The sequence below is a fragment of the Gymnoscopelus braueri genome, assembly GCF_963280865.1.
Source record: "Gymnoscopelus braueri genome assembly, chromosome: 6".
Taxonomy (NCBI): Eukaryota; Metazoa; Chordata; class Actinopteri; order Myctophiformes; family Myctophidae; genus Gymnoscopelus; species Gymnoscopelus braueri.
Genome location: NC_137607.1, coordinates 6,806,491 through 6,828,458, shown reverse-complemented (window position 1 = coordinate 6,828,458; position 21,968 = coordinate 6,806,491). Strand labels below are relative to the sequence as shown.

The 21,968-nt window shown below is 40.6% G+C and overlaps 2 protein-coding genes across 2 annotated transcripts; both read left to right on the top strand.

The window, feature by feature from the left end:
• Positions 1-2,073: 2,073 nt before the first annotated feature.
• LOC308087526 (uncharacterized protein) lies at positions 2,074-8,538 on the top strand. The gene is made up of 6 exons (XM_080431459.1): positions 2,074-2,248; positions 2,549-2,638; positions 6,918-7,166; positions 7,269-7,402; positions 7,585-7,697; positions 7,946-8,538. Exons 1-6 carry the CDS (start codon positions 2,116-2,118, stop codon positions 8,097-8,099), a joined length of 873 nt encoding a protein of 290 aa, XP_080287585.1. The 5' UTR covers positions 2,074-2,115; the 3' UTR covers positions 8,100-8,538.
• A 4,741-nt stretch (positions 8,539-13,279) lies between these two features.
• LOC308087527 (uncharacterized protein) lies at positions 13,280-20,863 on the top strand. Its single transcript, XM_080431460.1, has 6 exons — positions 13,280-13,464; positions 13,647-13,736; positions 19,277-19,492; positions 19,595-19,728; positions 19,974-20,086; positions 20,331-20,863. Exons 1-6 carry the CDS (start codon positions 13,332-13,334, stop codon positions 20,476-20,478), a joined length of 834 nt encoding a protein of 277 aa, XP_080287586.1. The 5' UTR covers positions 13,280-13,331; the 3' UTR covers positions 20,479-20,863.
• Positions 20,864-21,968: the final 1,105 nt, after the last annotated feature.

Here is a 21,968-nt window from a genome sequence, read left to right as displayed (position 1 = left end):
TTTTCGTTATTGTTCAATAAAAACGACTGAACTGAGTTCATTGTCTGAGTTGCATTGCTGATAGTAGGCCTCAAAAAAAATAATGTTGTGTACTGTAGCTATTTACTGAAAATATTTATCATTTTTTTATAATCCATCCATCGATTCTTCAAACGCTTATCCGGAGCCGGGTCGCGGGGGCAACAGATCCCGAGGCGTTCCCAGGCCAGTGTGGAGATGTAATCCCCCCATCTGGTCCTTGGTCTGCCCCGGGGTCTCCTTCCAGTGGGACGTGCAATTAATTAATTCATAATTAATTTGTATATAATCTTCATAACATTTTTTAAAGTGATATGCTGTAGTTATAGCAGTGACTGAGACAACAGACTGAAAAACAATGATGTATAACTGAATGTGCATGAGCGTGCATGCGTGTCTCCGTGTCTGCGTGCCCAGTCTGCCCACCTCAAGTCACCATTTGACCAATCTTGCCCGGACACCAAAATGAGTTTGACACCCCTGCTCTAGTTGATGTGCATATGAGAATAATAAGCACATATTGCTCTTATGCATAAGACCACATCCTGTTGAAGATGACACTTGACTTCCTCTGTTCCTCTGTTGTACTTTTGGGTGGAAACCATGCATGTCCACAAATAGCCTTTAGCTTGACACTCTTGTACGACGGGTAGGGCATTAAGTGATGAAAAAAAAAAAAAGTTTAAATATGGAGATGCAAGGTTTCTGCCAGACAGCAACAATATGATATTTGACACAATCAGGCCTGAAAACTTTAAAAAAAAAATATATATATATATATATATATATATATATAATTTGTATCCCTCGATTTTGTAACCCTTTTTTTCACCCGGTGCCAATTTGCTAAGTGATCCTGGGCACTACACTCCCCCCACCAGCCTAGGGAGGCCAGGGCCGAGCTCATGCCTCCTTCAATGCATGAGAGCCAACTGACCTTCTTGTCACCTGACAGGGAGGAGGTTCCCTGGTTGGACGTAGCGCGTGGAAGGAACACGTTATTCCAACCAGTTCCCTTCCCCTCCATCAGGCGCCCCGGCTGACCAGGGGGAGGCAGTATAGTGACCAGGATTACTACATGTTTTTGTGAGGGTATTAACTACCCTAGGAGACACGGGGAGAACATGCAAACTCCACACAGAAAGGCCCTTTCGCCAACCCCACCTAGGGTATGGGCGCTGATGACGCGGAGGAGAAGACACGCCCCCAGCGCCCCCAGCGCCCCCAGCGTCCCCGGCGGGAATCGGTCCCAGGACCTTCTAGCTGTGAGGCGACAGCGCTACCAACTGCGCCACCGTGCCCCAAGTTTTTTTTTTTTTTAACTTAAAATCAGTGGTGGAAAGTAACAAAGTACATTTACTTAAGTACTGTACTTAAGTACAATTTTGAGGCATTTGTACTTTACTTGAGTATTTCCAATTTTCAGTACTTTTACTTCTACTCCACTACATCTCAGAGGCAAATATTGTACTTTTACTCCACTACAATTATTTGAAAACTTGAGTTACTAGTTACTTTTCAGGTATAAATCATATTATAAAATGTACAATAACCACTTTAGCCCTGTTTTATACACAAGCTATTTGAAAATAGTCGATATACAAGCTCACATGTGAGCTTGTAGATCTGCTATTTTCAAACATTTTAGTACTTTTACTTTTGGTACTTTAAATAAACTAGGCCATACCCGGTGAAGTGCGCAGGCGAAAGCAGTTGCAAATGTGGGGTTATTGCGCGTCCTGTGCCGCAATAACCTAAAAAATTTGAGTACTTTTTCCACGACTGCTTATGATGTTCAGTGGTGATCATTATATTGAGGAAACAATGCTCATATACGGTATGTTATAGATACAGGCCCCGGGGTCAGCTGACTTGTTCCTGTCACATGGACTAAACTGCAGGCATGGTGGTGGAGGTGTGAACGCCCTGCTGCCTCTGCTTGAACGAGGAAACAAAGGGAGGAAGGAGGGGGAGGGGTGGATGATATGACTTACTTATAATCTCATAAAAGAAAGACGACACTTCTCTTGTCTTCAGTGTGCGTTGTGACGACAATGTGAAATACCTACAAGAAGAATTAAAGTCATAAAGGTAGAAATGGCCGTGGCTTTACATTCTGGAAGCATTGAGATACAAGAGGAAGATGATGATGAGGAAGAAGATGGCATAAACCGTGGTGATGTTGAGACTCCAGCTCAGCAGAGACATCCACAGAAGATGCTGCGATCTGGTAAGAGATATTACTACTATTACTCATCACAAAAAGTATACTTTTTAACTTTTTAAACAAGAGGTTGAAATATTTTAACTGATCTCACTCCCTCTTTACTGTGTGTGTGTGTGTGTGTGTGTGTGTGTGTGTGTGTGTGTGTGTGTGTGTGTGTGTGTGTGTGTGTGTGTGTGTGTGTGTGTGTGTGTGTGTGTGTGTGTGTGTGTGCGCGTGTGTATGTGTGTGTGTGTGTGTGTGTGTGTGTGTGTGTGTGTGTGTGTGTGTGTGTGTGTGTGTGTGTGTGTGTGTGTGTGTGTCCAGGCAGAAGACGGAACAGGATGCTCGCAATGGGTTTTGGATTGCTTTGTGGTGTTCAAGCTCTCCTCAACATTGGTCTCCGACTCTCTCTCTGTAAGTCAAGTTTCATAACAATGTATTTAATGTTTTATATATGTATATATATGATTAGCCAGCATATACTGTACCCCACTAAATACATTAATAGTTGTGGTAATAGATTAGTAGTAGCAACAGAAAGAAAATATATATATTTTTTACTACGAAATCGTTTTTCATTATTTCAAAATATTTTCAAAAATAAAAAGTAGTGAAAAGAGCCGATCTACAAGCTCACAACGTGTCGCAACGTGATGCATTGGGAGATTTTCACTAGTTTGGGTCCTGAGGAGACAGCACTGACATACTGTACCTTTGCAAGCAAAACACATGATTGACTAAAACCCAATTCAATATGCATGATTTATACTTTGTAGTATGATCATATCATGTACCAGACATAAATGATCATTGCTTTAAGCCTAATGAAGAGAATATAGTGGACTTGTGTCTAAAGCTTCAAATAGGACCAGTGTCAAACATATTAACTGTAGTATTTCCTCCCAATATACTTTTTACATAACCTGTGCTTGGCGGACTGTTTTAGTTTGTTGTTGTTGACTCTGCACCTCCTGCACAAGGAGTGTGGACCAGAACGCACTTTTGTTTTTGTTTTTTATTCACCCAGGGTAGTAGCTGAGCACAAGTTCAGCAACGCTCTACACATAGACAGACACAGACAGACGCACACATTAAACCTGGGAGCTGACCAAAACAATCACAGTCTTATACTGTTGGCCACTGGAGCAGTTGGGGGTTAAATGCCTTGCTCAAAGACACTTCAGCTGTGAAATAGGGCTTAAAGGGATAGTTCACCCCAAAATGACTTTTTTTCAATCGATTAGTCACCCCATGGAGACTTGAATTCATGGATATTGTTTTTGTTTTTGTGGCATTCCTAAGCAACCAGTGCGCTCCTCTAGCCCTGCTCTAAAGGTCATTGTTACTCAATCCACCTTCAACAAACCCATTGAAAATACAGTTCAGCACAATCTAACCTAACCGTGAATACTCCTCCCTTCTCCAGCCCAATAAGCAGGATATAAATGAATGGTGAGAGGCCATTGTTGAGAAATAAACAGGGGTGAGCTGAAGGGGGTGCTAGGGGGGTCGGCGACCCCTTAGTTCTGACACTATGGGGGCTAGGGGCTCGCGCGTGCTCCACATGCACGAGCTCCACATGCACACGCGAGCACACACCGTCAGCCGCCCGCGAGCCGTCAATCATTAGCACAACAACGCACCGTTAGGGGCGAGCCGTCTTTAACACCTTAAACAATGGCCTCAACCTGGCTGCTTTGCATAACATTAGGCTACTCGAGAAAAGCCATGGAGTGTGAAAGGTTTAATCGCTTATCAGAGGACACAAGAGCTACAAAGTTATCCCTGTCTAGCTCTGGTCCATGGCGTTAGAAGGAGTTCTCCTTAACGTTATGGTACTTTCCATTCTTTCCCCTCGCACCGCGGTAGCGCAGCCTCTCGTCTGTAGTAAAATAAAAAAATACACTTTTGGTACTCACCAAAACAAAGACGGTTTAATGGAGTTGGAAGCCTATTCTACTAAGTGGGAACACTCTGAGCCCCCACCTCACGTCTAAAATACACCTTTTGGCCAGAAAATAAAATATTTCACCGGAAGGAAGAATCTGGTCAATAGAGACACACGGGGACTACAAATTTCACGCCCACTTTTGAGACAGCGCCGCTACTCGAGGTCCGTTAGAACTATGAACTGCAGCTGCCAATGCATTCCCTATGAGAGGATATGAAAGTTAGCCTACTTTAAAAATTATCCTGCATTAACTGAAGACGATATTGATTTAAATAAAAATATGTTTCCAAATGTATGGAGTGTCTTTGTCAACATATCTTCTTGTTTTCTTAATAGTTGATGTGTTTCACATTTAATTTGCCACTTTAACGAGTTACCCATAATGCTAACACAGCAGAGGGTAGACAGCAGACGGGCATTTCAGTGACATCACTGTCTTTACGAGCGCCGAGCGCCGACCAGTGGCGTACCCACTGTAGAGGCAGGAGAGGCGGTCGTCTGCCCAACTAAGACCTCGCCTCCCCTAAAAAAAAAAAAATTACCCGAAAATGTGTCATTGCGTGCTTAATGTCCTCAAAGTCACGCATCCAACAAGCTTTGAACTGAGCAGATTGGATCTTCTGTTCCAGAGATAATGACCAAAACCTATTGAAAACGGCCACTTTCGCCAGTTTTCTGGGTATTGAAAACCTCAAGGGATGCTTCCGTGACATATATACCATGCGACCACTTAAACTCTAGATCTCCGATGCTAGCGGTTTTGATATACTGATGGAGTATATTATAGTATATTGTGGGTAGTATATCGAGATGAAAGATATGGGACATTAAAAAGGACAAATTAAACAAATGGGACAGATTATTAGAACACAAAAAAAATCGCTACAGCCTCAGTAGTTAACCAGTGAAATGACGGTATTTTACAATGCCTCTCATAGAGATTGCATTGAGAGCTGCAGTTCATCGTTCTAACGGACCCCGAGTGTCAAAAGTGGGCGTGGATTTGTAGGCCTTCCGCTTCCGGCCGTGTGTCTCTATAGGAACATTCCATTGACCAGTACTGATCTGTAGAGGGCACTGTGGAGTAACCAAAAACAGGTTTTCATTCTGGTGAAATATTTTCTTTTCTGGACAAAAAGTGTATTTTAGACGTGAGGTGGGGGCTCACAGTGTTCCCATTTAGTAAAGTAGGCTTTCAACTCCACAAAACCGTCTTTGTTTTGGTGAGTAGCAAAAGGGTATTTTTTTTTTTTTTACTTGTTTTAAAAAACACTGTTTTGAAAGCAAAGTCTTAAAAAAAAGTAATTCAAGTAAAGACAAGTTGACTGATTATTTTAAGTACTTATGTGTGGGTGAATCTATGTAAAGGGCTTTTATATAAAACTAATAAAAATAAATAAAATAATTAATTAATTGAAACAAAAATAAAAACAACAAATTAACAATGCAACAAAATAATAAGAAATATAAATACATTAATAATCACATGTTGAATACAGCATTTCAACTAGCACTGAGCTGAGTGGCTATGTGCACATGCGTGCGCAGAGCGCACGCACGCACGTGCCCGCGCGCGTGACGTCATAAAATAGAGCCCCCATAGTTCAAAAATCCACAGCTCACCACTGGAAATAAACACAGACAGGGTCTTAATCACCCTGAAGGGGTTTATTTCAAAATAATGATCTGCTCACCGCAAATTATTCCACGTATTACACAGCTATTACACAAATAGACAGACACAGACAGACTCACACATTAAACCTGGGAGCTGACCAGAACAATCACAGTCTTATACTGTTGGCCACTGAGCAGTTGGGGGTTAAATGCCTTGCTCAAAGACACTTCAGCGGTGAAATAGGGCTTAAAGGGATAGTTCACCCCAAAATGACTTTTTTTCAATCGATTAGTCACCCCATGGAGACTTGAATTTTTGTTTTTGTGGCATTCCTAAGCAACCAGCCCTGCTCTAAAGGTCATTGTTACTCAATCCACCTTCAACAAACCCATTGATAATACAGTTCAGCACAATCTAACTTAACCGTGAATACTCCTCCCTTCTCCAGCCCAATAAGCAGGATATAAATGTATGGTGAGAGGTCATTGTTGAGAAATAAACACAGACAGGGTCTTCATCACCCTGAAGGGGTTTATTTCAAAATAATGATCTGCTCACCGCAAATTATTCCACGTACTACACAGCTATTACACATCTATTTAATAAAGCAATTAATACATTGATAAAACGTAACAACAAAATGATTTCAATGATTATAAAATAATTCAATTGCTTGCTAGCTATGCCAGGTGTGTCCAGTAAAACAGGTCAATATTATGTCACTGCATTGACAATTTCTCACCTCAAATGTTTTCCAAATCATTCTTTAGTGAAGCTACTGTTAAGCTGTAAAATGACATTGAGTGTTTGTTTTGCACAGCTGCCTTGTTGAATAGGGCAACGACCATTCATGTGAATTGTCTGCAGCAGTCTGTTATTGATAGCAGTGGTCATTATAGAAAAATAACAGACTGTTGAATTTAGTGATTGATCAGGATCAAGCATCCAACCAAGCCGTGTAATAAATACCAAACATCTGTCACGCCCCACCCACCACATCGCTCACTGAGCTTCACACTGGTTCCCCAAAATAGGGTCCTTTGTCTCACCACCAATTGAAGATTATCAGAACAAAGTTGTATGTACAGTAAAGCTCATTAGTTTGTTGATTCTCCTTCTTGCAGATTCTGAATTGAATACAGAGAAAAACAACCTACAGTCCAGATATAACAATGTAACTGAACAGAAGGATCAGCTACAGTCCAGTTTTGACCTGCTACAGTCCAGATATATCACTGTAACTGAACAGAAGGATCAGCTACAGTCCAGATATATCACTGTAACTGAACAGAAGGATCAGCTACAGTCCAGATATAACAATGCAGCTAAAGAGCGAGATGACCTGCGAGATGACCTGAAGAGGAGACTCTGTGGTCAGTGAGACATCGCTGTTTTTATTAATTGTTATATCATGTTGTTCATCATTTACCATTAATATGAGCAAACACTTGCTAACTTTGTTATTTTGTTGTTAGAATCATGTGGACTTACATTTGATGGCGGTGTGTGTTACTACGTCTCTACTGAGATGAAAACCTGGGATGCGAGCAGACAATACTGTAGAGACAGACAATCAGATCTGATGGTCATAAACAGCGAAGAAAAACAGGTGTGTGTGCATGTCTGTGAATGTGTGTGCGTGTGTGCACTTGTGTGTGTGTGCGTGTGTGTGTGTGTGTGTGTGTGTGTGTGTGTGTGTGTGTGCGCGTGCGCATGCGTGTGTGTGTGTGCTGTAACATATCTGTTATCTGTACAGTTTGTACTTCAGTAACCAGCCTCTTTTCTGTCCAGGACTTTGTTAAGAGAGTTACTGGCATAAACCAGAACATGTGGCTGGGTTTGACTGACAGCCAGACTGAAGGAGTCTGGATGTGGGTAGATGGGACAACACTGACCACACCAAGGTAAGACTTTACCTTACGTTTAACTTTTCTTTATTTCAACTAACATTTTAACTATTTCACATATTTGCTGCCTTTGTCTAAATGGTATTAAATGTTATTATGACAATTATACCTATTTTCTATCACTATCCAGTTAATTTGTATCTAATATCTAGAATATAATTTGAGGTCATGATTAACAAACTAAATATTTAGAGGGGGAAACATGTAACAGTATTGTAATGTGTTCAATGTTCCTACTTCATCAGGTACTGGGGCCGTGGTCAGCCTGATAACAAGGGTCACGGGGTCGGGGTAGAAGACTGTGACTGTGCTGCGTTTTGGAATGGAGATGTGAAAGGATGGTTTGACATTCCATGTTCTCAAGCTTACCGTTGGATCTGTGAAAGAGTTCTGTGTTGAAATCATCATTTTCACAATGTATCAAGCTGGTGTGTTGATGGATGTATTCATTCACATGTGGTAGTTTATGTGTTTGCGCTTGGTTTAACTGCCTTGAAATCCTACCCAATATACACTGTAGATATTACATTACAATTGATATTAATGTTCATTATTAAAGGGGAGCCAATAGAATGAGAATAACATGAACTTAACAGCATTTTGTTACATTTTAATACCATGTCATTGTTCATATAGACGAGGGGACCAGATATGTCCTGCGTTTGTCAGCAAATGCACAATTCTTCTGGTTTTCTAAGCTAGTTTTTTCTAATGCAAAGTGACACACTCTGTTTGACCCATCTCTTTTATTCCCTTTTAATATTACATACATTTTTGATTTTCAATTGGTTTGTTTCATTTTTGCTTTGGCAATGTAAAGGTCTGTTTTCTCTTTCCAATAAAGCCGCTTTGAATTGAATTGAAATGACAATGTTTCTCTCTGGCCACCAGACTGCTGCAGTATGCTACAAGGAGAAGGAGGAAGTCAAAACCAAAGTGTAATAATAATATTAATAATAAGGGTAATAATAAGTGTAATAATAATAATAATAATAATAATGATGATGATGATGATGATGATGATGATGATGATGATGATTTGAAGTTACAGTTACAACTAGAAGTGTTGTCTCCTGTATATGCAGTGGTGGGAAAAGTACTAAAATGTTTTACTTAAGTAAAAGTATCAATACTGCAATGTAGAAATACTCTGTTAAAAGTAAACGTCCGGAATTCAAAATTTACTTGAGTAAAAGTGCGGTATGAAAATGTACTCAAAGTACCAAAAGTAGAAAGTACTCATTATACAGAAGGTCCCATTTCACAAGTTTTAAAATGTATTAAAAATCCTTTGAAAATAGAAGATCTACAATTAAGCTCACAATGTGTCACATCGAGACACATTGTGAGCTTGTAGATCGGCTATTTTCAAATGGCCAAAATGTGTATAGGGCTGAAGTGGTTAATGTATATTTTGTAATAATAATCAAAATCTACAAAGTAACTAAAGTTTTCAAATAATTGTAGTGGAGTAAAAGTACAATATTTGCCTCTGAGATGTAGTGGAGTAGAAGTAAAAGTATTGAAAATTGGAAATACCCCAGGAAAGTAAAAAATACTTCAAAACTGTATAAGTACAGTACTTGAGTAAATGTAATTAGTTACTTTAAACCACTGCCTGTATGTAAGTTTGACCTTGGGTTAAGCAGGCAATGATTAGGTTAAAAACTACTTTTTAGGTTTTGGTTTTAGCTTTCCAAATGCAATCTGTAAGGCACCGCCCCCGGGTGAGTCCCATTGGCTACTGTATAGGCCTACATGCCAATCAACTTTGGGGGCGTGAGAGGGAGGACACTATGTCGGGGAAAAGGAGACATGGTAGGGAACAGGTAGCCTGGACAAGTTGTGACTCTTACTGAGCTGTGGGAACAGTAGTGTGATAATAAGTGCGACATCACACCCCATGGCTTCAGTCCACATTCCCTTGCACGCACGCACGCACGCACGCACGCACGCACACACACACACACACACACACACACACACACACACACACACACACACACACACACACACACACACACACACACACACACACACACACACACACACACACACACACACACACACACACACACACACACACACACACACACACACACACACACACACACACCATCTTCCCTGTTCTGTGATGTGATGTATCCTGTTTGTAGGGATGTGAAACATCAAACCCACCAACAATGGTCCCTCATATACTGCTCTTCAGCCTGAGCCTACAACACACGTCACATTCCGACAGCGGAGTTGCAAATAAAAGTAAGCTGTACCTTTTTCGTACTAGAGGTTCAGGCCTCACACCTACATCGCACCGCTGAATCGATCGATATGCCAGTGGTGGAAAGTAACTAAGTACATGTACTCAAGTAATGTAATTGAGTACAATTTTGAGGTATTTGTAATTTACTTGAGTATTTTCAGTTTCCAATACTTTTACTTCTACTCCACTACACCTCAGAGGTAAATGCTGTACTTTTACTCCACTACAATTATTTGAAAACTTTAGTTACTTTGTAGATTTTGATGATTATTACTACTTCAGCCCTATATACATTTTGGCCATTTTAAAATAACCGATCTACAAGCTCACAATGCGTCGCGATGCAAGGCATCGTGCGCTTGCAGATCTGTTATTTTCAAAAGATTTGTATACATTTGAAAACTTGAAATGGGACATTCTGCATAATGAGCACTTCTGCTTTTGGTACTTTAACTACATTTTGATGCCAATACTTTTATACTTTACTCAAGCACTATACTATGCTATTACTATATTACTATATTCTGATTACTCATTGCTAGTATAGAGTGTTTGTTCAGTAACAGGAGTCTCCACGTCACTCCAGCTCTTCATTAAACAGAAAATGCATTTTCAGGTCGGGATACCAATTGTATCCAATCAGGATAGAGAACTCAGTCAGGATACAGATTAAACAAGTGAAATGGGAAGTGATGACACAAAGAAAAGAGCAGACAAAATTGGAACTGGAACACTATACAAATGAAGCTGATAAATGGGTACTCTCTCCTGATCGGCTGAAATGTTGTCACATACCCTCCAGACTCCTGTTACTGAACAAACACTGTATAATATGTTTACTATCAGAAAATAGTGCTTTAACCTTTTAACACATTTTTTTTGTTTTAACCAAAAAAATATCACTTACCCTACCTTTAAGTGAAAAATGTGAGTACTTCACCTGCATCACATGGCAAGCTAATCCGTTGACTTCCAAAAGTGAAAAAAAAGTGAACTCCTATCCATTGTTTTTTTCCTTAAAGACCATTAGTACAGCTGAAGAGACCATTAGAGACCATTAGTACAGCTGAAATGGAGACAGTGATTTAATCCTATAACCCAGTAGGGCGGTTCTGCAGACAGTTATCTTTAAAGCTACAAAGTTTGACAATTAATCGACAATTAAGTACAACATTTTGTGATGATGACAGCCCTATAGGAACTAGTTTTATTGTACTACTCTACCATACAGATTGGTTTTATCCATTAAAATGAGTCGCGGACTGCTGCTTTTAAGCACTACACACCCTCAATGTTTCCTTATCTGCTCCTCTAGCTGTAACTGTGGACGGGTATAAATGAGATGTTATCAGAGATAAGCATCGTGTTCCACTCTGTCCCAGGCATGGGGTCTGCCTGTCACATCCCACTCTTATCTGCTCCAGCAAAGGGAAGGTCACGGTGAAGTTGACACGGTAGGAGACAAGGAAGCGTTTTAGGAAACAAGATGCCAGAGTATAGGTCAGTGATTCGCAACCAAGTGGGCCCCCTCCAAATAATTGGAAATACACTCAGATTTTATTGATATTATAAGTGTAGGCCTACTGCCCTTGTCCTATACTTAGGTTGTACTGGTTGCAGAGGGAGTTCTGACGTGTGCTCAATAACTGAGGTCCAAAACGTCTGTGAAGTTCATAACAAAAAATACATTTATTCTTCTGTAGCTTAGTAGTGCCAGTCACTTAAGCATACAATCAGTGGTGGGAAAAGTACTCAAATGTTTTACTTAAGTAAAAGTATCAATACTGCAATGTAGGAGTACTCTGTTACAAGTAAAAGTCCGGATTTAAAAATGTACTTGAGTAAAAGTACAAAAGTACTGGTATCAAAATGCACTTAAAGTACCAAAAGTGAATGTACTAAAATGTTTGAAAATAGCAGATCTACAAGCTCACAACGCGTCGCGGTGCGACGCGTTGTGAGCTTGTAGATCGGCTATTTTCAAATAGCCTAGGTATAAAATACTAGTAACAAAATAGGGGGGGGGGGGACCACAGCCAAACAACCCCAAATTAATTTCGATGATAGACAATAGTGTGACTGTAACAGATACTTGTTCATAGCAGCCGATGTACGGCTCTATTGTTTGATTTCTTCAGATTCTCAAAGGTTGGACATGTGGTGCAGTATGTTTTCCTACAGCCTACGTAGACAGCATCTTCAATTCTAAATGGCGATGACCAAAATTGTGGAAAGAATTTTGTTTAGTCATAAGAACTATATTGCTATAAAAAGTATAACGATTTGTGAGTTAGAACTGCATAATGATACTCTAGTTGATGTGCATATGAGAATAATAAGCACATATTGCACTCTTATGCATAGGCATAAGACCACATCCTGTTGAAGATGAGACTTGACTTCCTCTGTTCCTCTGTTGTACTTTTGGGTGGAAACCATGCATGTCCACAAATAGCCTTTAGCTTGACACTCTTGTACGACAGGTACGGCATTAAGTGATGAAAAAAAAAAAAATTGAAATGGAGATGCAAGGTTTCTGCCAGACAGCAACAATATGATATTTGACACAATCAGGCCTGAACGTTTCTTTTTTCATTTTTTTTACTTAAAATCAGTGGTGGAAAGTACATTTACTTAAGTACTGTACTTAAGTACAATTTTGAGGTATTTGTACTTTACTTGAGTATTTCTAATTTTCAGTACTTTTACTTCTACTCCACTACATCTCAGAGGCAAATATTGTACTTTTACTCCACTACAATTATTTGAAAACTTGAGTTACTAGTTACTTTTCAGGTATAAATCATATTATAAAACGTACAATAACCACTTTAGCCCTGTTTTATACATAAGCTATTTGAAAATAGTCGATATACAAGCTCACATGTGAGCTTGTAGATCTGCTATTTTCAAACATTTTAGTACTTTTACTTTTGGTACTTTAAATAAACTAGGCCATACCCGATGAAGTGCGCAGGCGAAAGTAGTTGCAAATGTGGGGTTATTGCGCGTCCTGTGGCGCAATAACCTAAGAAATTTGAGTACTTTTTCCACGACTGCTTATGATGTTCAGTGATGATCATTATATTGAGGAAACAATGCTCATATACGGTATGTTATAGATACAGGCCCCGGGGTCAGCTGACTTGTTCCTGTCACATGGACTAAACTGCAGGCTTGGTGGTGGAGGTGTGAACGCCCTGCTACCTCTGCTTGAACGAGGAAACAAAGGGAGGAAGGAGGGGGAGGGGTGGATGATATGACAATTTATAGTCTCATAAAAGAAAGAACGACACTTCTCTTGTCTTCAGTGTGCGTTGTGACGACAATGTAGAATACCTACAAGAAGAATTAAAGTCATAAAGGTAGAAATGGCCGTGGCTTTACATGCTGGAAGCATTGAGATCCAAGAGGAAGGTGATGATGAGGAAGAAGATGACATAAACCGTGGTGATGTTGAGACTCCAGCTCAGCAGAAACATCCACAGAAGATGCTGCGATCTGGTATGAGATATTACTACTACTACTCATCACAAAAAGTATACTTTTTAAACAAGAGGTTGAAATATTTTAACTGATCTCACTCCCTCTTTACTCTCACTGTGTGTGTGTGTGTGTGTGTGTGTGTGTGTGTGTGTGTGTGTGTGTGTGTGTGTGTGTGTGTGTGTGTGTGTGTGTGTGTGCAGGCAGAAGACGGTACAGGATGCTCGGAATGGGTTTTGGATTGCTTTGTGGTGTTCAAGCTCTACTCAACATTGGTCTCCGACTCTCTCTCTGTAAGTATTTAATGTTTTATATGTCTATGATTAGCCAGCATATACTGTACCCCACTCAATACATTAATAGTTGCGGTAATAGATTAGTAGTAGCAACAGAAAGAAAATAACTCTTTGCTACAAAATACTGTACTAAAATACTTTTTTCATTATTTCAAAATATTTGAAAAAGTAGTGAAAAGAGCCCATCTACAAGCTCACAACGCGTCGCACCGTGATGCATTGGGAGCTTTTCACTAGTTTGGGTCCTGAGGAGACAGCACTGACATACTGTACCTTTGCAAGCGAAACACATGATTGACTAAAACCCAATTCAATATGCATGATATTTCATATATATCATGATATATCATAATGCATTATACTTTGTAGTATGATCATATCATGTACCGGACATAGTGGATCATTGCTTCAGCCTAATGATGAGAATATAGTGGACTAGTGTCTAAAGCTTCAAATAGGACCAGTGTCAAACATATTAACTGTATTATTTCCTCCCAATATAATTTTTACATAACCTGTGCTTGGCGGACTGTTTTAGTTTGTTGTTGTTGTCTGCACCTCCTGCACAAGGACATCCGTTTGATCTAGAGATAAATTATGTTCCTTCCATGAGTGTGGACCAGAACGCACTTTGTTTGGTTCTTTATTCACCCAGGGTAGTAGCTGAGCACAAGTTCTCATTTTCAGCAACGCTCTGCACATAGACAGACACAGACAGACTCACACATTAAACCTGGGAGCTGACCAGAACAATCACAGTGTGTATAGGAAGCGTTAGACGGAGCCCAGCGGTCCACAACATGCAGACAAATAACTTTGTTTGGCAACGGACAACCTCACCTGATAAGTACGAACCCCAGCAGAGCCCTGGAGAAACAAGAATGGATTATTTGTCCCGTTTAACGTCTGTGTTTGCTCCAGGACCCAAGTTCTCATACAGAACACCACTGCAAGAGGAAATCTGGCCGATGACGTCACAGGGGTTTCCCCACCAACATCATCAACGAGAGGATTTCCTCATGAGCAACATGGACTCGAGACAAACGCAAGGTTTTTCTCAGAGGGAAGCACAGGAATACGGTGATTTTTCCACTGTTTTTCCTATCTCCTGGCACCACCGCATGGTCCCTGTTTTTCCAACGGGCACTGGAGGTCAACTACAAGGTTTTCCTCTGTGGGATCGGCGTGGAAACAGAGACTATTTTCTCCCTGAGTTTCCCATTTCCCCCAAAAGTCCATCCCCTCCCCTATCCCCCTCCCCCACTGCCCTGCTGCAAACACAAAGCCCCCACCCCACTCCCCCGATCACACCTCCACCTGCCCCACCCACCTTTGAAGCTACAGGGACAAAACAGCTTAAGGAACCTGACTTTTTCCAGACTGAACAGATGGACACGATTTTCTCCAAAAAAGGACTACACATCATCCACCTAAATGTGAATAGCCTCAAAAACCCCACAAAGATGTCTGAACTAAGATCCATGTTTGGAAATGGCAAGGTAGGGGTTCTCTCTTTTTCAGAGACAAAACTGGATGACACAGTAGACGATTCTGAAATTGAGATTATAGGCTACAATGTCATTAGGAAAGACAGAACTCTTTGTGGAGGAGGGGTATGCATTTATGTGAGATCTGACATCATTTTCAATGTGTACCCAAAATTGGAGAACAACTCCACGGAATCGGTCTGGATAAAAATCACCTATCCTCACGCTAAACCCCTGATAATTGGCGCAATCTACAGGCCCCCAGGTCAAAATGAGTTTTATGATTTATTAGAGGAGCACATGGCAATCATTGGAAATTCGGAATTGATTTTGATTGGCGACTACAATACGGATGTACTCCGGAAAGACGCCGCCATATTTAAATCTTTCAAAAAATTCTGTGACATGCATAGCCTCACCCAAATGATAAAAAATATCACAAGGGTAGGCCCCACTTCTCAGACCATCATTGACCTCATTTTGACATCAGACCAGTCGAGGATTCCTTTAAGTGGAGTCATTGAGTGCAGTCTAAGCGACCATAACATCATTTTCTGCACGCGTAAGCTTCACAGATCTGTAGTTGATTGTCATAGCACGATCAGCTGCAGAGCTGTGAAAACTTACTCATCAGAAGCTCTCACAACAGCTCTTGAGAAAGTGGATTGGTCAAATGTACTCGGTGGCTCCTCGGCTGAGGAGTCTTGGACTGGTTTCAAAACTGCTTTTGTGTCTGTTATTGATAGCCTAGCGCCCAAGAAGGTGGTGAGAGTCAGAGCCCGTACACAACCCTGGATGAATGGAGACATCCTAAATGCAATCAAACTCAGAAACAAAATGTACTCTGAGTTCAGGAAATGCAAAGATGTGCAACTACTTGAAAGATGCAGAAATCAACGAAATGTAGTAAACAAATTGGTCAAAACTGCCAAAAAGAATTTCTTAAATGAAAGTATTGAGGCAAACAAAAGCCACCCACAAAAGCTGTGGGAAGCGCTACAGAAATTGGGCTGCAACAACAAAATTCAAACCAAAGCTACAAACATCTGCATTATTTCAAGTGGCGTGCTCATTACCGACAAGCAAGCGGTAGCAAACTGTTTTAACAGCTTTTTTACCACCATTGCAACCCAGTTGGTAAGCAAACTTCCTCAGCATTCAGGTTTGTACGGCTCTGACCACATCCATGCTCACTATGTTAAACTAGGGGCTAAAAAAGACTCCTTTTCATTCAAACCAGTAAATGCTGATGATGTGCAGAAAAAACTACTCGCCCTCCAGCCAAACAAGGCCACCGGCCTTGACAATATCCCCACCAGATTCCTCAGAGACGCAGCTACTGCTATTGCCCCCATAGTAGCCCAAATCACAAACCTATCCATCAGCCAGTGTCACGTCCCACAGGATTTCAAGTTGGCAAGAGTAATCCCTCTGCATAAAAAAGGAAGCAAATTAGAACCTGGCAACTATAGGCCTGTTTCCATCCTTTGTTCCATCTCAAAGGTTGTAGAGCGATTAATTCAAGAACAAATCAACAGCTACCTCAGCGAGCATAAACTGTTGTTTGAATTCCAATCGGGCTTCAGAACCTCCCATTCCACTGACACATGCCTACTGTATCTGACCGACTACATCAAACGTGAGGTAGACGCGGGCAAATACTGCGGCATGGTCATGTTGGACCTCCAAAAAGCGTTCGACACTGTAAACCACTCAATTTTACTTGATAAGCTGAGGGCGATTGGTTTTGACTGCACATCACTAAACTGGATGAGATCTTACCTGGAGGGAAGAGAACAAGTGGTTGACATCAACGGAACCATGTCCTCATCCCTCCCGGTGAGCTGTGGGGTTCCTCAGGGCAGCATTCTAGGGCCGTTACTGTTTCTTCTATACATTAACGACATGAGTGCTGCCTGTAACTGCAAATTGTTCCTGTTCGCTGATGACTCGGCACTCCTGATCTCGGGAGAGGACAAGTTGCAAGTTGAGGAGGCGCTCAGCTCCGAACTCTCAAAAATCCGTACTTGGCTTACCGATAACAAACTGTCACTACACCTTGGGAAAACTGAATCCATTCTCTTTGGGACCAAACATTCCCTCAGACAGATGGATGTAAATGATTTCAAGGTCAAAGTCGATGACACAATTATCTCTAGCAAAGAAGAGATTACCTATTTGGGTTGTGTACTTGACAAATACCTGACAGGTGATAGCATGGCTACAAAGGTGGTCAAAAGAGTAAACCAGAGAACCAAATTTATGGGCAGAGTTTCCTCTTTTGTCAACCCTCAGGCCCTCAGGACCCTCTCTGGGGCCCTGATTCAACCACTTTTTGACTATGCTTGCACCTCCTGGTACTCCAACACCTCAGTGTCACTGAAGACTAAGCTTCAAACCTCCCAAAACAAACTGATTCGGCTACTCCTCGGATTGGGGCCCATGACCCACCTTTCTCCCACCCATTTTGCCAGCCTAGGCTGGCTCAGGGTGGAAGACAGGGTTAAACAACTAAAAATGGGACTGGCCTTCAAAATTGTAAATGCAAATTTGCCCGATATGCCCCCAATTCCCGCATATCTGAGTAAATACCTCCAAAAGGTTAGCGACACCCACAGTCACAATACCAGAGGGAGCGTTAACAACAATTTGGTACCACCCACCCATAAATCAAACATGGGCAAATTCTCCTTCTACAGCACTGCCACCCAGGATTGGAATAGTCTAACTCCATCCCTCAAAAAATGCAGTTCGCTGGGCTCATTTAAAAGAGCCTTAAAAAATCACCTTTCAGGAGGCCAAAGGTGGAGGTAGTACCATTTTCCCGTTAGACAGCAGACCCCCCCCCCTGTTCTTGTACATATTTTTTTCCCCTCTTTTTTATTCTTTTTGTTGTACATAGTGTTATATATTGTTTTTGGCTGTTTATTTTGTAATGATATTTGAACTGTGGTGCCACTATATATGCCTATGAATTAAATACCAAGGCCCTCATTGGAAACAAGTCCGCAAGGACTTTTATGAACGGACCTGTTAGACAAAGTATTTTAAATGTAACTGTGCTGTTTTACATTTTTTGCCTAATAAAATATTCAATCAAAACAGTCTTATACTGTTGGCTCCACTGGAGCAGTTGCTCAAAGACACTTCAACGGTGAAATAGGGCTTAAAGGGATAGTTCACCCCAAAATGAATTAGTCACCCCATGGAGACTTGAATTCATGGATATTTTTTTGTTTTTGTGGCATTCCTAAGCAACCTTCCAGCAACTCTCACCTCTCACTTCCACCAAGCTCTAAAGGTCATCATCCTGAAGGGGTTTATTTCAAAATAATGATCTGCTCACCACACATTATTCCATGTATTACACAGCTATTACCCATCTATTTAATAAAGCAATAAATACATTGATAAAATGTAACAACAAAATGATTTAATTGATTGTAAAATAATTCAATTGCTTATAGTAAAGACACATCTAGTTCATTAGATTAGCAGGTGTGTCCAGTATTATAACAGGTCAATATTATGTCACTGCATTGACAATTTCTCACCTCAAATGTTTTCCAAATCGTCACCTTGCTAAACTAATGGCCTAAGTAATTTTTTGAGGAAAATGATATTTTTGCCTAAGTCAGCTCCTCATGACACTGGCCACCTCTGGTAAAATCGCCCATCTCCTAATTGAAAAGGATCATGCTGTTCACTCCCCTTTTAGTATAATGGCCTAACTCCCTAGTGTGACTTAGGCCAAAATATGTTTTTTTTTTGCCTAAGTCACATGGTTTTGTGACTTAGAACAAATTATTTACTGATTAAGGCCATTTTTCGTCTTTTTTTTTTCAAGTCAGATTTGTGATTGATCAGGATCAAGCATCCAACCAAGCCGTGTAATAAATACCAAACATCTGTCACCACGCCCCACCACCACACCGTGAGCTTCACACTGGTTCCCCAAAATAGGGTCCTTTGTCTCACCGTCAAGTGAAGATTATCAGAACGAGGTTGTATGTACAGTAAAGCTTAGTTTGTTGATTCTCCTTCTTGCAGATTCTGAATTGAATACAGAGAAAAACAACCTACAGTCCAGATATAACAATGTAACTGAACAGAAGGATCAGCTACAGTCCAGTTTTGACCTGCTACAGTCCAGATTTAACAATGTAACTGAACAGAAGGATCAGCTACAGTCCAGTTTTGACCTGCTACAGTCCAGATATAACAATGCAGCTAAAGAGCGTGATGACCTGAAGCAGAGACTTTGTGGTCAGTGAGACATCGCTGTTTTTATTAATTGTTATGTCATGTTGTTCATCAATTACCATTAATATGAGCAAACAGTTGCTAACTTTGTTATTTTGTTGTTAGAATCACATGGATTTACATTTGATGCCGGTGTGTGTTACTACGTCTCTACTGTGAGGAAAACCTGGGATGCGAGCAGACAATACTGTAGAGACAGACAATCAGATCTGATGGTCATAAACAGCACAGAAAAACAGGTGTGTGTGTGTGTGTGTGTGTGTGTGCATGTCTGTGCGTGTGTGCGTGTGTGTGTGTGTGTGTGTGTGTGTGTGTGTGTGTGTGTGTGTGTGTGTGTGTGTGTGTGTGTGTGTGTGTGTGTGCATGTGTGCGCGTGCGTGCGTGTGCGCGCGCGTGCGTGCGTGCATGTGTGTGTGTGCTGCAACATACAGTATGTGTTATCTGTACAGTTTGTACTTCAGTAACCAGCCTCTTTTCTGTCCAGGACATTGTTGAGAGAGTTACTGGCAGTTACCAGGACATGTGGCTGGGTTTGACTGACAGACAGACAGAAGGAGTCTGGATGTGGGTAGATGGGACGCCACTGACCACACCAACGTAAGACTTTACCATACTTTTAACTTTTCTTTATTTCAACTAAGATTTTAATTATTTCCCATATTTGCTGCCTTTGTCTAAATGGTATTAAATGTTATTATGACAATTATACCTATTTTCACTATCCAGTTATTTTGTATCTAATATCTAGAATATAATTTGAGGTCATGATTAACAAACAAAATATTTAGAGGGGAAAACATGTAACAGTATTGTAATGTGTTCAATGTTCCTACTTCATCAGGTACTGGGGCCGTGGTCAGCCTGATAACAAGGATCACGGGGTAGAAGACTGTGACTGTGCTGTGTTTTGGAATGGAGGTGCGAAAGGATGGTTTGACAATCGATGTTTTCATGCTAGCCGTTGGATCTGCGAAAGAGTTCTGTGTTGAAATCATCATTTTCACAATGTATCATGCTGGTGTGTTGATGGGTGTATTCAACTGCCTTGAAATTCTACCCAATTTACACTGTAGACTGTAGACATTACAATTGATATTCATATTTTTCATTAAAGGGGAGCCAATCGAATGAGAATAACATGAACTTAACAGTCATTTGTTACATTTGAATACCATGTCATTGTTCATATAGACGAGGGGACCAGATATGGCCTGCTTCTAACAGCAAATGCACAATTCTTCTGGTTTTCTATAGTTTTTCTAATGCAAAGTGACACACTCTGTTTGACCCATCTCTTTTATTCCCTTTTAATATTACATACATTTTTGATTTTCAATTGGTTTGTTTCATTTTTGCTTTGGCAATGTAAAGGTCTGTTTTCTCTTTCCAATAAAGCAGATTTTAATTGAATTGAAATGACAATGTTTTTCTCTGGCCACCAGACTGCTGCAGTATGCTACAAGGAGAAGGAGGAAGAAGTGTAATAATAATAATGATGATGATGATGATGATGATGATGATGATGATGATGATGATGATGATGATGATGATGATGACGATGATGATGATGATAGTCTGAAGTTACAGTTACAACTAGAAGTGTTGTCTCCTGTATATGCAGTGGTGGGGAAAAAAGTACTAAAAAAGTACTTAAGTAAAAGTATCAATACTGCAATGTAGAAATACTCTGTTAAAAGTAAACGTCCGGAATTCAAAATTTACTTGAGTAAAAGTGTGGTATGAAAATGTACTCAAAGTACCAAAAGTAGACAGTACTCATTATGCAGAATAAAATGTATGAAAATCCTTTGAAAATAGAAGATCTACAATTAAGCCCACAATGCGTCACATCGCGACACATTGTGAGCTTGTAGATCGGCTATTTTCAAATGGCCAAAATGTATAGGGCTGAAGTGGGTAATGTATATTTTGTAATAATAATCAAAATCTACAAAGTAACTAAAGTTTTCAAATAATTGTAGTGGAGTAAAAGTACAATATTTGCCTCTGAGATGTAGTGGAGTAGAAGTAAAAGTATTGAAAATTGGAAATACCCCAGGAAAGTAAAAATACTTCAAAACTGTATAAGTACATTACTTGAGTAATGTAATTAGTTACTTTACACCACTGCCTGTATGTAAGTTTGACCTTGGGTTAAGCAGGCAATGATTAGGTTAAAAACTACTTTTTAGGTTTTGGTTTTAGCTTTCCACATGCAATCTGTAAGGCACCGCCCCCGGGTGAGTCCCATTGGCTACTGTAGGCCTACATGCCAATCAACTTTGGGGGTGTGAGAGGGAGGACACCATGTCGGGGGAAAGGAGACATGGTAGGGAACAGGTAGCCTGGTAACCCCCCCCCTCCGGAAATCTCATTTGTGTTTGAATTAAATCAAATACAAATGAGATTTCCGGAGGTGGGGTTTACCATATAGGGAACAGGCATATCAGGTAACAACAGCGTGACATGGTAGGAGGCA